Source organism: Crocuta crocuta, unplaced genomic scaffold (assembly GCF_008692635.1).
Source record: "Crocuta crocuta isolate KB4526 unplaced genomic scaffold, BGI_CrCroc_1.0 scaffold26, whole genome shotgun sequence".
Lineage (NCBI taxonomy): Eukaryota > Metazoa > Chordata > Mammalia > Carnivora > Hyaenidae > Crocuta > Crocuta crocuta.
In genome coordinates, this window is record NW_027532249.1 from 6,680,329 (window position 1) to 6,700,817 (window position 20,489).

At 38.0% G+C, this 20,489-nt stretch overlaps 1 protein-coding gene across 5 annotated transcripts in view; it reads left to right on the forward strand.

Moving 5' to 3' along the window:
- The window catches only part of L3MBTL4 (L3MBTL histone methyl-lysine binding protein 4), a 416,667-nt gene that overhangs the window by 170,736 nt on the left and 225,442 nt on the right, over nt 1-20,489 (forward strand). For all 5 annotated transcript variants that reach the window (XM_077778214.1, XM_077778215.1, XM_077778217.1 and 2 more), the window contains 2 exons: nt 12,803-12,888; nt 14,934-15,044. In XM_077778214.1, the coding sequence (XP_077634340.1) occupies nt 12,803-12,888; nt 14,934-15,044 (197 nt within the window). The remainder of the gene's footprint in view (nt 1-12,802; nt 12,889-14,933; nt 15,045-20,489) is intronic.

The following is a 20,489-nucleotide window of genomic DNA, read 5'->3' on the forward strand; positions in this document are numbered from 1 at the left end:
AAATTAACAAAATGAAAGACAAAAAACAACATAATCCTCTCAAGTGATGAAAAGCATATAACATGATTCAACACCCTTTCATGAAACAAACAAAAAAAACCCCAAGCAAACACAAACATGTGCTCATTTCCATCTGATAGCATACTCCTTGTCCCTGAAGACCTTTCTTATAGGTTGAGATATAATTTATATATAACATTATATTGCATTCAAGTGTACAGGATAATGATTCAGTATTTGCATATACAGCAAAATGATTACAGTGACAAATCTAGGTAACATCTAACACTGCACATAGTTACACAGATTTTTCCCTGGTACTGAGAACTTTTAAGATCTACTGTTGTAGCAACTTTCAAATACACAGTATAGTGAAATGTCAGCTACACACATCATGCAGTGCCTTGTATCTTCCTAAGTTAGTATTTTATAGCTGAAACTATATTTTTTGACCCCTTCACTCATTTTGCCAATCCCCCACCTCCTGCCTCTGGTAACCACCAGAGTTCTCTGTGTCTGTGAGTTTGTTCTTCTTTGTTTGTTTGTTTGTATTTGTTTATTGCTAGATTCCACATGTAAGTGAAATAATATTGTATTTGTACTCTCTGTTGACTTATTTCACTTAGCATATAATTCCTTCAAGGCTCATTTATGTTGTTGCAAATGACAGTATTCCTTTTTTTATGACTGAATAATAGTCCATTTTATGACTGACTGTTATCCCATTTTTTTTATCCTTTCATCCTTTTCTGGACACTTGAGTAGCTTTTGTGCCTTGGCTACTGTAGATAATGCTGCAGTGAGGATGGGGATGCATACATCATTTCAGGTTAGTGTTTTTGTTTCTTTCAAATAAATACCTAGAAGTGGAATGACTGGATCATATGGTAATTCTAGTTTTCATTTGTGGAGGAAACACCATGCTGTTTTTCATGGTGGCTTCATGAATTTACACAACCTTACACATTTTCTCCACATCGTCAACACTTGTTATTTTTTGTCCTTTTGATAATAGCCATTCTCACAGGTGTGAGGTGGTATCTTCTTCTGGTTGTGATTTGCATTTTCCTGATGATTACTGATGTTGAGCACTTTTTCATGTATTTGTGGGCCATTTGTATATCTTTCTTTGCAAAAATGTCTATTCAGATCCTCTATTATTTTTTAATTGGATTGTTTGTTTTTTCTTACATGAGTGTTCTATATATTTTGGGTATTAACCCCTCATCAGATACATGATTTGCAAATATTTTCTCTCATTTAGTAAGTTGTTTTCTCATTTTGTTGATGGCTTCCCTTGCTGTGCAAAAGGTTTTTAGCTTGATGCAGTTCCACTTGTTTATTTTTGCTTTTGTTCCATTTGCTTTTGTGTCAAATCCAAAAATTCATTGCGAGGACCAAGGTCAAGGAGATTACTGCCTACCTTTCTTTTAGGAGTTTTATACTTCAGGTCTTTTGTTCAAGTCTTTAATTAATTTTGAGTTAGTGTCTATGTTGTAAGATAGTGGTCCAGCTTTATTCTGTATGTGGCTCTCTGATTTCCCCAACACATTTATTGAAGACTGCCCTTTCCCTGTTGTATACTCTTGCCTACTTCGTTGTAAATTAATTTACCATACATGCATGGGTTTATTTCTGCATCTCTATTCTGCTCCATTGGTCCCTGTGTTTTATTTATATATTTATTTATTGATGTATTGTTTTAAAAAAGTTATTTATTTTTGAGAGAGAGAAAAAGCATGAGCAAGGGAGGGGCAGAGAGAGAGGGGGACAGAGGATCTGAAGCAGGCTCTGTGCTGACAGCACCAAGCCAAATGTGGGGCTTGAGCTCATCAACTGTGAGATGGTGACCTGAGCCAAAGTCGGATGCTCAGCTGACTGAGCCACCCAGGCACCAGTGTCCCTATGTTTTCATGCTATACTGTTTTGATTGCAATAGTTTGGTGGTGTAGTTTGAAATCAGGAAGTATGCTTCCAGCTTTGTTCTTTTTCCTGAGATTTCTTCATTCAGAGTCTTTTGTGGTTCCAAAAAGGTTTTAGGACAGTTTGTTCTATTTCTTTGTAAAGTTCCATTGGAATTTTTAGGGATTGCATTACATTTGTAGATTGATTTGGGTAGTATTGACATTTTAACAGTATTAATTCTTCCAGTCCATGAGCACAGAATAGCTTTCCATTTATTTGTATCTCCTTTAATTTCTTTCATGAGAGTACAGGTCTTTTACCTCTTTAGTTAAACTTATGTATTTGTATTCTTTTTGAGGCAATTGTAAATGGAATTGTTCTCTTAATTTCTTTTTCTAGTAGTTCATTATTGGTGTATAGAAATACAACAGATTTTTGTGTATTGATTTTGTATTCTGCAACTTTACCAAATTTGTTGATTTGTTCCAACAGATTTCTTTTTATGGTAGAGTCTTAGGATTATATATATATATAATTCAGTTTGCTAATATTTTTGAGGATTTTTACATCTAAGTTTGTCAGAGATTTTGGCATGTATTTTTTATTTTATTTTTTTTACTTATTGCATCCTTGTCTGGTTTTGGTTTCAGGATGATGTTGGTCTCATAAGAGGATTTTGTAAGCGTTCCTTCTTCTGTTTTTTGGGAGGGCTTTAGAAGGATTGGTATTAATTCTTTAAATGTTCGGTGGATTTTACCAGTGAAGCCATCACAGGTTTTTGATTACTGATTCAATCTCCTTACTAGTAACTGATCTGTTCAGATTTTCTATTTCTTCATGATTTGGTTTTGATAGGTTGTAGGTTTTTAGGAATTTATTCATTGCTTCTAATTTGTCCAACTTGTTGGTGTGTAACTGTTCATAGTAGTTTTTTATGATCCTTTGTGTTTCTGTGGTATTGGCTGTAACATCTTTTTTTCATTTCAGTCATGTTCCTTCTCCCTAAAGAACTTCCTTTAGAGTTTCTTTTAGCACAGGTTTCTTGGAAATGCGTCATCTCAGCTATTGTTTGCCTGAAAAGTCTTTATTTTGCCTTAATATTTTAGAGACATTTTTGCTGGGTATAGAATTGTGAGTTGATAGATCTTTTCCCCCTGCATTTCATTAAAGATGTCACTTCATTGTCTTTTGGCTGGCATAGATTTTGTTTGGATGCGTACTCTGATTCTTTACTATGTTCTCCTGAATGTGATTTTTATCATCCTTCTGGCTGCACCTTAAGTTTTTATCTTCAGTGCTCCGAAAGGAAGCTCTTGCTAGTCTTCTGTCTTACTCCTAATCTTTCCTGTGAGCCCTTGGTAAGGCCCATTAAAAAGAGCTTGTGAGGGGCAGCTGGGTGGCTCAGTCAGTTAAGCATCCAACTTTGGCTCAGGTAATGATCTCACAGTTCNAGAACTTATTAAAATGTTAGCTGATTTCTTCTTACTTGGATGTGATTACCTTTTCCTCTAGTTCTCTGCCATAAGTTAAATATTTTGAGTTTCTCAACTGTCCCTAGAGGAACTTGTGCCTCCTTAGATTTCCATTACTTTGTTTCCTTGGAACTTTAGCTCTTTGATGGACCATAGGAAGTTTATGATTTTTCACATTATCTGACTGTTTCTCATTGTTAGGGAGTAACAGTCTTTTTGGCTTTCTACATTCTACATTGAAATGGAATTCGCCTTTATTTTCTAATAGCAATCTTATTTTATGAGTCTTCTCTTATCTCTCTAAGGATATGAATTAGGGGTTCATTTACTTTTAATCAATTTATTTATTTTGAGAGAGAGAGAGAGAGAGGCAGAGAGGGAGAGAGGGAATCCCAAGCAGGCTCTGCATTGTCAGTGCAGAGCCTGATGTGGGGCTTGATCTCACAAACCATGAGATCATGAGCTGAGCTGAAATCAAGAGTTTGATGCTTAACTGACTGATCCACCCAGGCACCCCAAGGTTCATTTATTTTTTAAACTTCCTGGTTTAAATCTTTTGTTCCCTAGTTTGTCTCTTTTCCCAAATTTACTTTTTTTGTGTTATTGTTTTTGTATTCAGGTATGGGTTCTTCAAAGCTCCAGTGAATCTCAGTCACCATTTCAATTTTAAGAATAAGGTCCTGAGAAGCAGAATAAAATGTCTGGGTGCCCTGATGGAGTTTGTGAAATTGTAAGCATCCCTGTGGGGTGCTGAGATGTTAACCAGGATGTGTTAGTTGAATACTGGATACCCCAAAATATCATAACAAGGACTTCTGGGTCGGTTCCCACAGGAAAGGCTCTTCTTTCTCCTTCTGATGGGGGGTGTGTATGGCAGGGTTGTGGGAGTTGTTGAGGGCTGAGGCAAAGGGCTGCCTGCAATTTGAGATTCAGGTACTGCAAGCAGCCATTTTTCTATGGCTTCATCACCGCATAAGATCTCAAAGCCTTTACCTTCTCTGTTTCAACTTGTCCAGAGACTAAACCCTCCAGCCTTTAGCCTTAACATGGGTGGGATGGTCGCCTAGTTGTGAGGGGCAGGGTAGGTGACCTAGTGTGTCTTAACAGTTTGTATTAGGACTTCAAAAACAATCATCTGTTGTTAGTGCCACACTGCTTCCTTCAGAAATATCTGACAGCTGCGTTCCTGAAGCTTCCCAGGGTTCTATAACATAAATTAACCTGCTTCTTTATCAGATTTGTTTTAGCTTTTTCAGTATGTGAAGGCAATTTTCATTTATTTATTTCCTTTTCATACTTCCAGGGGTTTTGGTTTACATTTCTCATCTGCTTTTGGCTTTTTTTTTTTTAAACCTATTCTCGTTGTGGCTTTACATCCTTGTACTAGTACTGTTTTTATTTTTAATTTTTTTATAAACTACATTTCATTTATCCTATTTTTTAAAATTTTTTAATTTTTATTTTTGAAAGAGAGAGCATGAATGGGAGAGGGGCAGAGAGGAAAAGGTATGGAGGATCTGAAGTGGCTACTGTGCTGATAGCAGTGAGCCCAATGTGGGGCTCGAACTCATGAACTAGATCATGACCTGAACTGAAGTCGGACGTTCAACTGACTGAGCCATTCAGGCACCCCAATTTATCCTGTTTTTTTTTTTTAATGTTGTATTTCGGGGCACCTGTGTGGCTAAGTCGGTTAAGCATCCAACTTTGGCTCAGGTCATGATCTCACAGTTCGTGGGTTCGAGCTCCGCGTCGGGCTCTGTGCTGACAGCTCAGAGCCTGGAGCCTGTCTTTGGAATCTGTGTCTCCCTCTCTCTCTGACCTCCCCTGCTCACGCTCTCTCCAAAATAAATTAAAAAAACATTTTTAAAAACATTAAAAAAACCCCAAAACGTTATATTTCTTTTTCCACTCAAGTTAGTTACTCCTCTCAAAGCAATAGCAATTGATGATAATCCTTCCATATTAATTACTATGAGCTAGCTAGCATATCAAATGACTCCAAAATTTTAGTACTTTAACACTTTAAGAATTTATTTCTTGGTCTTCTCACGGTACAATTATGGTTAGTTCTGCCCCATGCAATTATTCTGGGACTGGGGCTCCTCCAGACCCTTGGGACTCTTTCAGCAAAGCCTGAAAATGGGAAAAGAACTGATGTTTGTCTGCACATGAGATGGCTTTAGGGGCCAAACTTAGAAGTGGCTTGTTATATCATTTCTACCCAAGTGCATGGGCCAGAATGCAGTTACATAGCTACATTTAATGGTATGGGAGTCCAGGAAATGTATTTTCTCAAGAGGAAAAGGAAAATGATTGAACTATTAGCCATCCTATGCTATATATATTTTGCTAATTCCCATATGTTTGCAAATACATGCACACATACACGCTCATATATCCATATATTTGTAAACCCATATCCTTTTCAAATAATTGCTTGTGCAAATAAATGGTATTATATCATATACATATTTTTCCATTGTCTTTTTATCTTGCTCCGCTATGTTTCATGGCAAATCTCTTCCAATTCATTTGGTTTAGTTCTGATTTTTATAAAAGCTACATAATATTCCATTAGGTGTTGTATCAAAATTAATTCAGAATTTTCTCTGTTGATAAGTATTCATTTAAAAATGCCTTTATTGGGGCGCCTGGGTGGCTTAGTCGGTTAAGCGTCTGACTTTCGCTTAGGTCATGATCTCGCGGTTCGTGGGTTCGAGCCCCGCGTCGGGCTCTGTGCTGACTGCCAGCTCAGAGCCTGGAGCCTGTTTCAGTCTGTGACTCCCTCTCTCTCTGACCCTCCCCTGCTCACGCTGTCTCTCTCTCTCTCTCCTAGAAATAAATTAAAAAAAAAACATTAAAAAAAAAATAAAAATGCCTTTATTGATATTTTGGGGGCATTTAGGAGGAAAGAGAGCTAAATGTATATGCTCATTTCTGCCTTTTTAAATTGTAAGTCTAACATTCAGACTGGTTTGAATATATGTTAAATGCAAACCTATCTCCAGATGTAAAGTTATAATAATTTATATTTTGAGAGGTAATGAAATGTAGTTTACAGGAATAACAGCAATTGATTTCTGTAGATTCTCTAGACTTATCAGTTTGCTGGACATACTTAGCAAATATTCTAGATGTCTGAGGAGCACATAGAAATATTTTAGCAAATTACATTTTGATACCAAATAACTAGTTAACTTCATAGTTTCTTTGCAAACTAAAATTACATTAGCAAAATTTACAGCAAAAATTAATCTTGTACTTAATTGCAACATGAAACATTAACTCTTTTTAGTTAGAGGCAGTTCTGTGTATGTAATGACATTTTGGTAGTTCCTGTGGATAGATTCTGTTGACACAAGGAAGGTGAGAGTTCAGAGAAAAATGTAAATTATTAATTAATTAATTAATTAATTGAATAGATATTAAGTATTCATTAAGTGTGAAGTCCATCTAGGAGCTAAGGATGTAGCAAAGAATAATACAGACATAACATGTAAAGATTATTAGTCATAGAATATTACTCAGAGGAGTATTGTGTAGTTAGTGAAATTGAGAGAAAAATAGAAGCAAAATAACCTGTATGTTTTCTATGTTAGCTATTGAGAGAGACAGACAGAGAGAGAGAGAGAGAGGGAGACAGAGGGAAGAGAAATAGAGGCAATTACCTCCTCTTGAATGCCTGCCATTTACCAAGCACTGCCCTGGATTAGGTACCATGAGAGCCGTGGTCCTTCTGGAGACAGTTCTGCTAGGAGCCCATCCCCTGTAGCACAGATTGGCTGTTTCCTGAAAGTGATTTCACTAGTTAGAGCAGAGACCCTGTTTCCTTAGTCTATTCCTAATATACTTCATCTCAGCCACACTTTCAGTAAAACAATCAATTATGAAATATACTCCTTGATGAGTACTTGAGTACCTCGAGTTCATTCTATAGATTGAAAGTTCTGTATATGCTTTAGGGTCTGATAATTAAGGAACAATCTGACATACTGTGAAAAATATTAGGGAGCCTAACTTGTATTCTTTGGTCAGAAAGAATCTTTTACCCTTGATTATGATGAGCTGCTTCTGAGTCCAAGACTTCTGGGATCTAAAGTACCATAATTGTGAGGTCAGTTTCAATATATTTTTTGAAAAAAAAATCAGGTGAACCTGAATTAGGCTCAACAGTGATTAAATAACTGATTGTCCTCATGTGTTGTATTTCTTTCGTCTTGTACTACACTATTTAGTAACCAATCTGACACATAAGTAGGTCTGTCTTCTATGGAACAAACAGTTGAGGATTACATTTGCCTTGTACAGATGCCACAAGTCAGATGGCCTTCCCTTGGTACTGTCCAGTCTATAGTGCTGTTTGGAACCTTAGGCAGAATTGGTCTAGGAGCATCAGCTCGTTCTAATGATACCTCTGAATACCGCCAACACCAGCAGGCAAGCAACTGTATATCAGTATTCCGTTCATTATATTGAAGCTAGACCAATATAATTTTGGCTCACGTATCTGTCATTCTTGGTCACCACAATATCAAATGCAAACTTCTTAAGGAATACGTTTCATTCAGCAAATATTTGCCAAATATTTAATAAGTGATAACTACTGATTACTCCATACTAGGCATTATTCTAGAATCAGAGAAATGGGAGTGAACAAATTCCTGTCAGAAGGCAGTTATGATCTTACAGAGCAAGAGAAACAACAAATATATAAAATATTTATACAATAACTTAATTGGTGGTAAGTGCTATGAAGAAAAGTAAGGCAGATAATGAGGTTAGGAAGGGTACATGTATTTGGTGAGAGGGTTCTGTATCTTTAGGGAGTTCAGGGAAGGACATTTGAGCAACAGCTTGAAGGAAGTGAGGGAGGGAGTGTGGAAGGCACATGGGGAAAAGTTCTCTGTAAAGGAACAGCAAGTTGGAGACCTTGAGGGAGAGAAAGTCAGCTGTGTCCTAGTTGGAGCAGGAGCAGAGTGAAGGGGGATGAGGTCGGAGTGGTAATGGGTCCCTGGTGGCCGGGACCTGTGGATCACTGTAAGGACTTGCTATTCCTGGAATGGTATAAGTAGCCCTTAAAATGGCTTGATTTTAGTGTATTTTCACTTGCGTTTAACTTGGTTTGACCTTAAGTTTCTCTGTTTTTGCACCCAGCCCCATATTTGTATCCTCTTTTTCAACTCAAAGCACTGGAATTGGCCTCCATCTAGCGGCTTTTTCACACAGATTTTCTCTGTCGCCCTCTTGGGATAGCACATTTTGTTGTATCCCAGATAGGCCCACTGTTTCTCCTCAAACAGTTGTCAGCCTTTAGAGAGGCTCCTCCCCCATGAGGGCGCAAGCCCTTCCCCTCCATCGCACGTCCTCCCTCTGTCCTCTCGGGCTGTCATCCGGTTGCCTTCTAGTTACTTGCTGGCATTAATTAAGGATATTTGTCACCTGGGTCTTTGTCTTCTCCAGGGAACTGCCAAGACCATGGGGAGATCCAGTTGCCCTGCTATGTAGTTCCTTGATCCCCACATCTGACATATTTCCTTTGTTTGGTTCAGCCACCTGTGCCCGCAGCCACAACTTGAACCTGTCTTTCCTCAGTGTTTGCCCATCTCTGAAGGTTTCATCTCTCCGTAGAGTGGAATGAGGTGGGACGTGAATAAATACATTTATACCGACAGCCTGCCTCCAGTCCAGCTACATTCTCACCCTTGTTGTACTACACCTTGGCCTCCAGGGGAAGCTTATACTCCCAGTCCTGAGGCCTTGGGCCACCTTGGATCATGGAGCTCCCTAGGGGGAGGAGGTGGTTGAATACATGAGTAAGGGAGTCAGACATAATCGTTCCAGTCCCATTTCTTCCACTTCTAAGTGTACAGCACTGTGCAAGCTGCCCAAGTTCTCTGGGCCTTACCTATAAAGTGAGCAGCATGTGTGAGGAAGGAATGATTTAGTGTAAACGGAGTACTGGGGAGAGTGGTTACTAATAAATGGAAACTAGTTATATGTTGCTTTCTTTGAGACACCTGAAGGCGCTAAAAGAGATTGTTCCATGGGGTGGTCTCATATATTTCTTGAAACAAGAAGGATTTTCAACTTCTGAAAAGCTTCTGTCATATTGCCACACAGATGTGTGAATGGACCTGGCTCTTGCCCCTTCCTCCATTGCCCTACTTCTGCCCCGCCCCGTCCTCCCCAAGGGTAACAGGACTCAGGGTGGGGCCAGAGGGAAGACAGTGTGAGTATGTGGCTTTTGCAGGCCTCCCTAGGCAATGAGACATTCTTCTTCCTTGGACTCATTGAACAGGGATTATACACATAGTACACACATAGCTCATTTCTGGAGAGTAGCACAGAGGCAGTACTGCTTCAGAAACACTGAAAACAGTCACAGTCTTTTATTCTCACTTATTGATCATGAAAAGGGGGAAAAGATGGTTTCTTTCATAGCAGCATGGCAGGTTTCTTTACAGGGCTGGAGCAGCACTAATTGCTTCCTCCCTCAGTCTCCGCACGTTCGTTCCTCAGCCCACCACATGCTGCTTTCTTTAGTCACTATTCCTCAGAATCTGCTGCTCAGGGCCCTGGTGAGGGACTTGGAGCAGGGAGGAGGGGACCCCAAGTGCTGACGTGGCAAGGTATGAGCATAATCAGAACCCATGCAGAAATGTGGAAGTCCAAAATACAAGGAATGAGTTTGGACGGTCATTAAAAATATGAACTACAGGGGTGTCTGGGTGGCTCAGTCGGTTAAGCGTCTGACTTCATCTGAGGTCACGATCTTGTGGTTCACGGGTTTGAGCCCCGCATTGGGCTCTGTGCTGACAGCTTGGAGCTTTGAGCCTGCTTCAGATTCTGTGTCTCCCTCTCTCTCTGCCCCTCACCTGCTGGCACTCTGTCTCTCTCTCACAAAAATAAAATAAACATCAAGAAGTATATGAACTACAACAGAAGTAGATGAAGTGCAGAAAAAATTCCTGAAACAGAAGGCATATAACTTAACTCATATATAGACAGGGACAAAAAGCAAAGGAAATCCTATGAGAGCTTTAAAACAAAATCCAGTCTAAAACATGTCTACAGAAACTAAATAAAGCAAACCAGTTATGAAAGTAAATGCAAATATTTTTCAAAATCCATTTAGAAGATGTTTAAAATAGATACCCCTGAAACAAAATAATTTAGAAGTAAAAAGGATGGGCAAAATTTTCTTAAGAAAACAAACAGAAAATAAAGGATGGCATATAATTTAGTTTTTAGTGAAGAAGAAGAATTGGATGCAAAATGCAGTCAAGGTGTCCAAGGGAAATATTTTTTCAATGCCAAGTAAAAACATAATCAATAGCAAACATTGCATGTGCTTTTCTGTGCTAAATAATGGAACATCAAAATATGAAGCAAACTACTTCATGTTCCAGCAGTTTTACTCCTGGATGCATTCCAAAAGAAGTGTATATATGTGATGGCCAACAAGAATATCTAGAATGTCTGTCACCCCCGAAATTGAGACTGCCCAAAGGACCATCACCAGTAGAATGGATATGTAAATTGTGAAATCCTCGTCCAATGGACTGCTATACAGCAGGGATAACACATTTTCCTCATGCAGCCGCCCACACGAACCTCAGAGAGTGCTGAGCAAAAGCTGCCCACTGCAAATGAATACATGTGTATGGTTCTATTATACAAAGGAAAAAATGGAACAGGCAGAGCTAATCTTGGAGGTCAGAAACCGGGATGAGAGTTTCCCTTTGCAGAGAGCAGGCAGTGACTGGAGGGTGAGCAATGGGGAGGGGCTGTCCTGGGTCCTGGTGATACAGCTTTGCTAATTCTGTGAACAATTTTTCAGGCTGTTTATTTGAGTTGTATATTTTTCTTTAAGTATGTTTTATTTTAGTACAAAGTGTAAATATGAAGAAAAAATTATCAGCAATAGAAAAACTCTATGAAAAAATATTTTAGAGATTTTAGTGTATTCGAGTTTTTTGCCTAAAGAAAAAATAAAGCAGATTTTTTAATAATAATAGCTACTTACATTGAATTAATGCATACTGATATGCCTTAAAACATAGGTGTATGTGTAAGTATATACTTTAAAAAATTAACTGTTGAGCCTATATTATGCCAAAAATAAATCCTACAGATCATGTGACATTCTGAAACTACCATGTGGTAAAGTAGATATTATTATTAATATTTTAAATAACTACAAAATTTAACCACTTGAGATATCTGCTGAATGAATATTTGGTCAGTGCCTAAATGAAGGTGACAGTTACAGATTGTAATTGTAGTTGTTTTTGAAAAATAAAAGTGAGATAAATAAATATTTCATAAAAGTTTGTCCAGAGGTCTAAATCTGTATGCAGGGGGAACAGTGGTAAGTTCATGGTTTTAAATGCTTCTGTTATTTAAAAAAAATGAAAATAAATTAATCACCCTTATAGTTCAGTTTGATGACTAAAAACAAATCTAAGGGAAATATGAATAAAGAAGTAATAAGAGTAAAAGCAGCAAATAAAATAATTAGAAAAAAGAGAAGAAAACAAGAAAGCTGATGACTAAATCTAGGCGTTTATTCCTTTAAAAGAAAAAGAAAATAACACAATAATATAGACAGACCTCTGGCAAACGTAATTAGGAATAAAATAACACAAATATAAAGAGAAACAAGAAATCTAGTTACTGTATATGTATGTATGCAGTGTACAAATATATACACACACACGCACACACCCACACACACACACAGGGTATGTGATAGTGAGCACAGTGGCGGGGCGTAGAAGGAGAGGGGGGAGAGAGAATCTCAAACAATCTCTATATTCAATGTAGAGCTCTATGTGGGGCTTGATCCCTTGACCCTGAGATCATGACTTGACCCCAAATCAAGAGTTGGATGCTCAACCAACTGAGCCACCCAGGTGACCCCAGTTAGAAATTTTTTTAAACATAGAGTGCTTTATATCATGTTATACCAATACATAAATTGCAATTATAAATGGCAAACCTGAGGAATTGTAATTACAGAGATATAATGAAGAGAACAAAACCCTAATAGATGCAGAAATATTGGAAAAATTGGAAAGATTTTCCGATTATGGTCTGAGATCAGACAGGGATTGTGAGTCTTTTGCAAACTTTCTAAAGCAGCCTTTTGGGGGTTAACCCAGCCCTGCCAAATACTCACAGCACCATTTGACTTTTGCCAACCTGTTTAACCTTGTTGAGTGAATGAGTGAACCACTGTATGAGTGCTTGCTTGCCTTAGTGGGAGTGAAACAGCCCACTCAGAGGTTAAAATAGACTTAGGTAATGTATGTGAGGTTCTTAGCCTAGGGGCGATTAAATAGTGAGCATTCAGTTCACAGAAGGGCGAATGGCTTATAGTACAAACGAGTAATTTTTTGATATGTATTTATATTTTTCAGGTTATCCTGATCCAGAAAATTTTTCTTGGACAAAATATCTGGAAACAACTCAGACTAATGCTGTTCCTGCCAAAGTTTTTAAAATGGTGAGTTTTATGCTCTCTACTACACTTTCAACTTGAAACAGTGTACATGTTGACTTAATTTGGCAGCTTCAAAATATTCCAGTTTTTTCTTTTTAAATTCAAGTGTTATTTTCATAACCACTTTGCCTAGTTTTCAGTTAGAATTACAAAGGAGGTGACTCACTTACCATTGTTCCCCTACACAAAAGTAATGGTTTCCCTCCTTAAAAAGTACAGTAGCCCACCTAGTGCAGTTGAAAACCCCCCAGCAACCCCTGATGATGGCGGAGCCCTTCATTTTTGCTTGTCTTACTCCACAGGGTGGGAACTCCGAGCTTTCACAGTCTCCGGGACTGTTTGTCAACGATACCATAATAAAAGAGAAGAATTGTATGTAGTGGGTGTGTTACTGTTTTATCCATTTTGAGGGAAACATTGCTTTTAGCATTTAGAATACCAGTTTTTAAAGTTCAAATTTGTACTTATACCTTTATTCCAGGGTTGAACCCAGCATAAATTATTTGGGAAAAGACAGTGCGCTAAGAGTACAGTTAGAAATATTTATGTTCTCAATTTCTATGTACAGATTGTTCCCTTCCAACTTAATTGTGTGCTCCAGGCTTTCTGATTCATCTTTAATCAGAATTTTATATAGTGAGCTTCTACATATGATTTCATGTATAGAAAGTTTTCTAGGGATCAAAAGGGATTTGAAACAAAATGCTATTTCATTGTTTTAAGTAAATTGATTATAATGGGCAGGATTTGGAAAAATGAATTTAATCAAATTAAGAAGGCTGGAAATCTTGGAGTGCTAGAAAGGGCTTCAGGCATTGCAAAACCTTAATAAGCCAAGTACTAGCTGCTGGTAGTTACCTCTTTCTCTTTTGCTTTTTGTCAAAACTCATTTTATTTTTCTAAGAAGAAAATTACAAGAAAATAAAATTATGGTTTAGTTAAAAAGGCATCTTCCAGGCTGACATGGGGTTATTATGGGTTCACCTCAAGCTGCGTACCTTTGGCATCTGCAATATGAAACTATTATGTGTGTTACCAGGACAGTGTCCTTGGGGAGAACAGAAAGATTTTCAAGCATCAAAGACCTAATTATAGTCTGTATACTCCATTTGGTAGACGTAATAATGCATTTTAGAAGAAAATATTCTTCCACGAAAGCTGGAGAGAAATAAACCAGATATTGGAGAAAGATTTAACTGTTTATTACTCACATATTATGAGCTTTTTATTTTTCTATCACTTGCAAAATTCAATACACTTTCATTTTCAATGAAGTCGATTAAATATTTTATGTGTAATAGCTTTCAGAGTGACTTTTTGCCAACCTATGAACACTCCTGGAGTTGTCTTTTGACTTTAATTTTTTATATTTAAATTTCTTTGGCGTCAATGGTTTGGTAAGTTCTAGTGTACTTTTCCCCACCCCATTTTCTTTAGGATTTTCCAAGTGTCCTTCATTATAGAATCCTGGTTCCTAGGTTTTTAATATTTGAAAGAAAGCTTAAATTAAAACAATTTTTAACATGCGTAGCACAGGTTATAGCTTTAAATTCGTTGTGGTATGATTCTAAAATAGTTTTAACTGTCAGAGTTATACAGCTTTTATCTATTTTAAAATTTAGATTCATAAAGGTTTATGTTTATTTTTTAATTGTTTAGTAAATAATTTTGTCTTCTGAGTCATACTCTCCAACACTGGGCAGTGAGAATAGTCAAAAGTTTCTTGATTTCTAAAGTTAATTTCAGAAAAAAATTAAATAAACTGTTAGTAAATTAGAACCTATTTTGAATCTTGTGATCGTTAATGAATTTATGGTTTCATCTGTCTTTTTAGCTCTCTTGAAAACGACCAAAAAGTTCTTTCTCCTCTCACAGGTTTTTAGAAACTGGGTAAAATAATATGCGTGAAGTCTTATGTGCCCTTAAAACTAAATTCCAGTTGTATTAAAGGTCTGAATGCAAAGTCAAAACAATTGCACTTTAGAAAACATGTGATGTGGCATCTGGACAGTGGGATTTTGCTGACTTTTGCTCGCTTGATGTTGCAGCGGCCTCCCCATGGTTTTCTGCCCAGCATGAGGCTTGAAGCAGTGGACAGACGGAACCCCAGGCTAATTCGCGTGGCTACAGTCATTGATGTGGATGAGCAGCGATTAAAGGTACGAAGTGCAGACTGCACTGCTGTTGTTGTGAGTGCCCCCCCTCCCTGCAGGGCTCTGGTTTCTTAACTCAGTGGGAGGAGAAACCTTCCACTAACTTCATTTCTAGTCCCAGTTCCTGGGTATAAGGATTTCCAGCTGACACGTACCTGACACGGAATCCGTAGATTAGAAACGACTGATTTTGAGAGGGATTCTAACACGTTCGTGTTTGGATTTGCTGTTTAGACTTTCCCTGTTCGTTCGTTCGTTCGTTCTTTCTTTCTTTCTTTCTTTCTTTCTTTCTTTCTTTCTTTCTTTCTTTCTTTCTTTCTCTCTTTCTCTCTTTCTTTCTCTCTCTCTCTCTCCCCCTCCCTCCCTCCTTCCTTCCTTTCTCTCTCTCTCTTTCTTTTAGCTGCCTTTTGTCACTACTATCAGCTCTTTCTTCTGAAATAGTCATTTAACACCTTAATAAGAACAATTAAGTCTTTATTCTCTACTGTTCTTTGTTAGATCAAAGAAAAATGGATAAAATGACTTTAGTTACTGTTGCTAAAACAGTGTTAAATTTTGATGTAATATTTGATGAGCAGGTTTCTCTACTGTCTTTATTGTGAAATCTACTTCTTTAAATGCACACATCATCAAAACTAAGTTTTCTTTAAATTGAACTTTTCGTTTTTTTATACAGAGCTAAAAGTTGTGGTATTCAATAAATCTACAGCCTATGACATTTTAAAAGTTATTTTCCACCCAAACACAGTATATTTCATAGTAATAAAAAGATTCAAGTCAACTACTTTGAAAATAGGCACTATCAAGAAAGATGCATTTACGTTTGATGTACAGCTATAGTTTAAGGTAAATCTTATTTGCTATATGCTGAATACTCTAATTCAACTCATAAAGAATAATCAGTATATATTTTAGTAAAACTTAGAGATGAGTGCTTGGTCCTATCTTATCAAGAATTGGCAGTGTCTTTTCTTCTTCTAACAAATGAAAACAGGTATACTGAATGCTATTCAGGACTAATACATTATAGGTATATATTGCTCTCCTGTAAATTGCTATTAATATTTTAACTTTAATTTTAAGCACATTGCTGAAATTCTTATTTGTGGCACTTTATTGCTTACTCTTACAGCACTTGCTCGGGGAATGACTTTGGATATCATAATTACTTTATAAATTCAGGAATATTTTGTCATTGAAAATGAACTTCAGGTTTTTTTTCTCTGAATTCTCATTTAACTTATACAATTATTGCATTTATAGGAAAAACTCAATAGTACATCAAATCTTATTTAGAATTTTACTTGACGGATTACTTTCTTGTGATTCGTAAGCTATGTGTCTTGGTATCCAGTTGAATGTATTTGCCAATAGGTGATCACATTGGATTAATACATTGCCTTGAAATATTTGAAAAACTTTAGTTCCTAAAGCAAATTTAGTATATTTTTTATTTACTGATTCAACATTGATCCTTTTAAATCTCTGAGAATTTAGCTGATCCTTCCAAAGAAATATTTCATGTATCTTCTCCTTTTTCTTTCTCTTCCATGGTAATTGCCTTGTCCTTTACTGTAGGGAAGGAGTTGAAAAATGCCCCGTCTCTCTGGTCTCTCTGACAGGATTAGAACCTTAAGTGCTACCTCTCTGCTTGTGAACGTAATGGAAATCCCATTAGGATTTTAGGACTAAGTTAAGATGTGTCTATGCTCCTGACGCTCTCTACCCTGTGAAACGGTGCTTTATAAAATGTGCAATGAATTGCTTCCGCATACCATTCAGTCTGTCAGAATGTTATCAGTCCTGGAATGGACATAAATGTCTCAGGGCTTGTGGAGTCCTTTTGACCTTACAAAACAGCCTCTGCCCCCTTACAGCCCATTCCTGCGATGGACCCTCCATTCTGCACCCACCCCTAGTCCTGCAGTTGTGTATGTGCTTGTCCTGTCCCATGAGGTTCAGGGAGAAAGACTGTGGGCTGGCAATTTTCTGAATAGAAACAAATTATAGAGAAAATTCAGAAGTGTGGCTTAAAATTCCATTCATCGGTGTTCCCAAGGAGAAAAAGGCATTGAAAATGAGCCTCAAGTGTTTTCCTCTGAATTAAGGAAATTGAAGGCAGTGGATGGGACTGTCTCTGCAGTTGAGAACACAGTTGACACTTCCCTGACCTCCTGTTTGTCCAACACCATTTGTTTATTAATGTGCCAACCATATTCTTCTGTAATTTTCTCTTCTATTTATTTCTTAAATTTTTTTGTAATTTTCTCTTTTAATGTCTGTATCTTTCCAAGGCTATTTTTATCACTGACACTGGCACATATTAAGTGCTTAATAAATGTGTGAACGAGTGGGTGAAAGAAGAGATGGCATTGCTTATATTCTGGCATCCTGTTATTTGAGTGTGTGAATAATTGTGTTAGTCCAAAAGTACTCTTCCCTCATTCTCAACTCCTCTCCTAATTACTCACTCTTCCAGTGGAAATCCATTTCAACATAATATACTGGAAAGTGACATCGGGTAAACTGATCTGGGTTTGAATGTCAGCTCTGACTTATTGAACAGTGTTATTAGCTTCGTTACTCAGTATATTTGAACTTTTCCTTATCTGTAAAGTGATGTGGTTAATAATGCCTACCTTGCAGGCTTGTTGTGATCATTCCATGAAGTAACATATGTAAATAACCTGAAAATGTGCCTGACTGTCTCTAGCACGTCAGAGGTAACTGCTGTCATTAGCCAGTGCAAATGCCCTGTGCTGCTCTTCCTGGGTGCCTTTAATGAAGAGGCCTCATGAAAGGAATTGTTATCAGTAGATGAGGGAGGAAGGAACCCATGCTCCCTGGTGAGTTCAAGTGGAATTCCCCTGGGAGTGCTCGTGCTTCTAAGGGATTGTGCTGCAGGCCCATGTCTGACTGCTGAGAGTAGAGTCAGCAAGTCAACCAAAAGAATGGTACTAACGATGATGATAATGACGACGATGGCACTTAATTTTTATCAGACGACACACTTGTAAGGTCGTATAAACATTAGTGTATCCTCATAGCAACTATGGAGACAAAGATGCTATTATTATATTCATTTTATAGATGAGGAAACTGAAGGCCAGGGAGGTTAAGTAATTGATCCAAGGTACAAGCTAGAATGTGAGGAACCAGGTTTATTCATTTATTTTTTTAAAGTTTATTTATGTATTTTTTAAAATATTTTTATTTATTTCTAGGAGAGAGAGGGAGAGAGAGACAGCGTGAGCAGGGGAGGGTCAGAGAGAGAGAGGGAGACACAGACTCTGAAATAGGCTCCAGGCTCTGAGCTGGCAGTCAGCACAGAGCCCGACGCGGGACTCGAACGCACGAACCGCGAGATCATGACCTAAGCGAAAGTCAGACGCTCAACCGACTAAGCCACCCAGGCGCCCCGATTTATGTATTTTTGAGAGAGAGAGAGCATGAAAGGGGGAGGGGTAGAGAGAGAGGGAGAGAGAGAATCCCAGTCTGCACTGTCAGCACAGAGCCCAGTGTGGCACCAGACCTCAGGAACTGTGAGATCATGACCTTAGGCGAAATAAAGAGTCAGAAGCTTAACCAGCTGAGCCACCAGGTGCCCAAGAGGAACTTGATTTGAATCCCAGCTTTCAAACAGAGGTTTTCAACTCTAGAGCTTATAGTCTTCCTACTCCTTCTATTCTTATGTTCTAACCATTATCATAAATATCCCACTTCATAATGGGAGTGCGGATGTCTAGGGCAGGGGCCGAGCTCACTCACAGCCAACCTTTGTCCTTTGTGCTGAGCCCATGTGGCCTAACCTTCCTGGGGCTTCGTGTGGTGGTACTGGCACTCCCTGGCAAAGCGCAGTAAGTCCAGAGGACTAACGTTTTTATGTTCCTCCACTCCTCAAATATGTAGCTGACCCTGTGTGCTTGATTAATTCTATTTTTAAAGCAGCTTTTTTGAGATATAATTCACACGCCATAAACTTTACTGTTTTGACTATATTCCCAGAGCTTTGCAACCATCACCACTATCTAAGTTTAGAGTCTTGTCATTCCCCCCGAAAGAAAGCTCATGCATCCTAGCAATGACTCCTCAGTCTACACCTCCTCCCAGCCCCTGGCAATCACTAATCCACTTTCTGTCTCTATGGATTTGCCTGTTCTGAACATGTCATATAAGTGGAAACATGTAATATGTCATCTTTTTACCTGGCTTCTTTCACTTAGCATAACGTTTTGAAAGTTCTTCCATCTTGGAGCATGTATCAGTAGCTCACTACTTTTTATTTGCAAATAGTATTCCATTATATGGATGGACCTACCACATTTTGTTTATCCATTCATCATTGAAAGATGTTTAGGTCGTTTCTATTTTTTAGTTATTTTGAATAATGTTGCTGTGAACATGTGTATGTTTTTTAGTGGATGTAAGTTTTCATTTCTCTTGGGTATATCTCTAGGAGTAGAACTGCTGGGTCATATGGTAACTCATTGTTTAACATAAAATGTTTTCTGTAGTGGTGGCACCATTTTACATTCCCACCAACAGCATATGAAGGTTTCAGTTTCTCTACATCCTCACCAACATTTGTTATGGTGTTTTTATTTTATATTTTAAATATTACCTAGCCTAGTGGGCCTCATGTGTGTAGATTTAAAGAATCTGAATTATTACAGTTGACATGTGATTGCTAATAGTGCATTGGCTGAAGAGAGAAGGATGCAGTGACTTCCTAGTGGTTGCAGTAGTAGAAGTGAAAACAGCAGTAGATGTGGTGTCTGGCTCAGAAGTCACAGAAGTGTTATCAGTAGAGTAAGAAGACCCAGTTATTGAATATGGACTTTATTGGGGCACCTGGGTGGCTCAGTCGGTTAAGCATCTTATGTCGGCTCAGGCCATGATCTCACGGTTTGTGGGTTCAAGCCCCGCATCGGGCTCTGTACTGACAGCTCAGAGCCTGGAGCCTGTCTTCAGATCCTGTGTCTCCCTCTTTTTCTGACCCTCCCCTGCTTGTGCTGTCTCTATCTCTCTCTCAAAAATAAATAAAACCTTAAAAAATTAAACAAAAAGAGTATGGACTTTGTTTCAGACATTTAGTGAAGTATGTTATATATTGTACCTTTATCTCCACAACAACTCTTTTTAAAACTTATATTTTTATTGAGGTCTGACATGTGACACTGAATTCATTTCAGGAGCACAACATAGTGATTCCATATTTGTTCGCATTGCAGAAGGGGCACTGCAGTAAGACTGGTTACACAAAGCTTTCATAGGTACGGGTTATTTCTGCTTTACACTTGACATGGAGACTAAGTATTGACCCAGAGTTTACAATCAGTAGTGGAAGAACTGGGCGTAAACAGATGTTTCTAATTCCAAAGCCAGTGCTCTCTCATTTCAGACATTTCCCTCTAGCTGTGATAAGCCATAGGAACTAGAGACTATAAATTG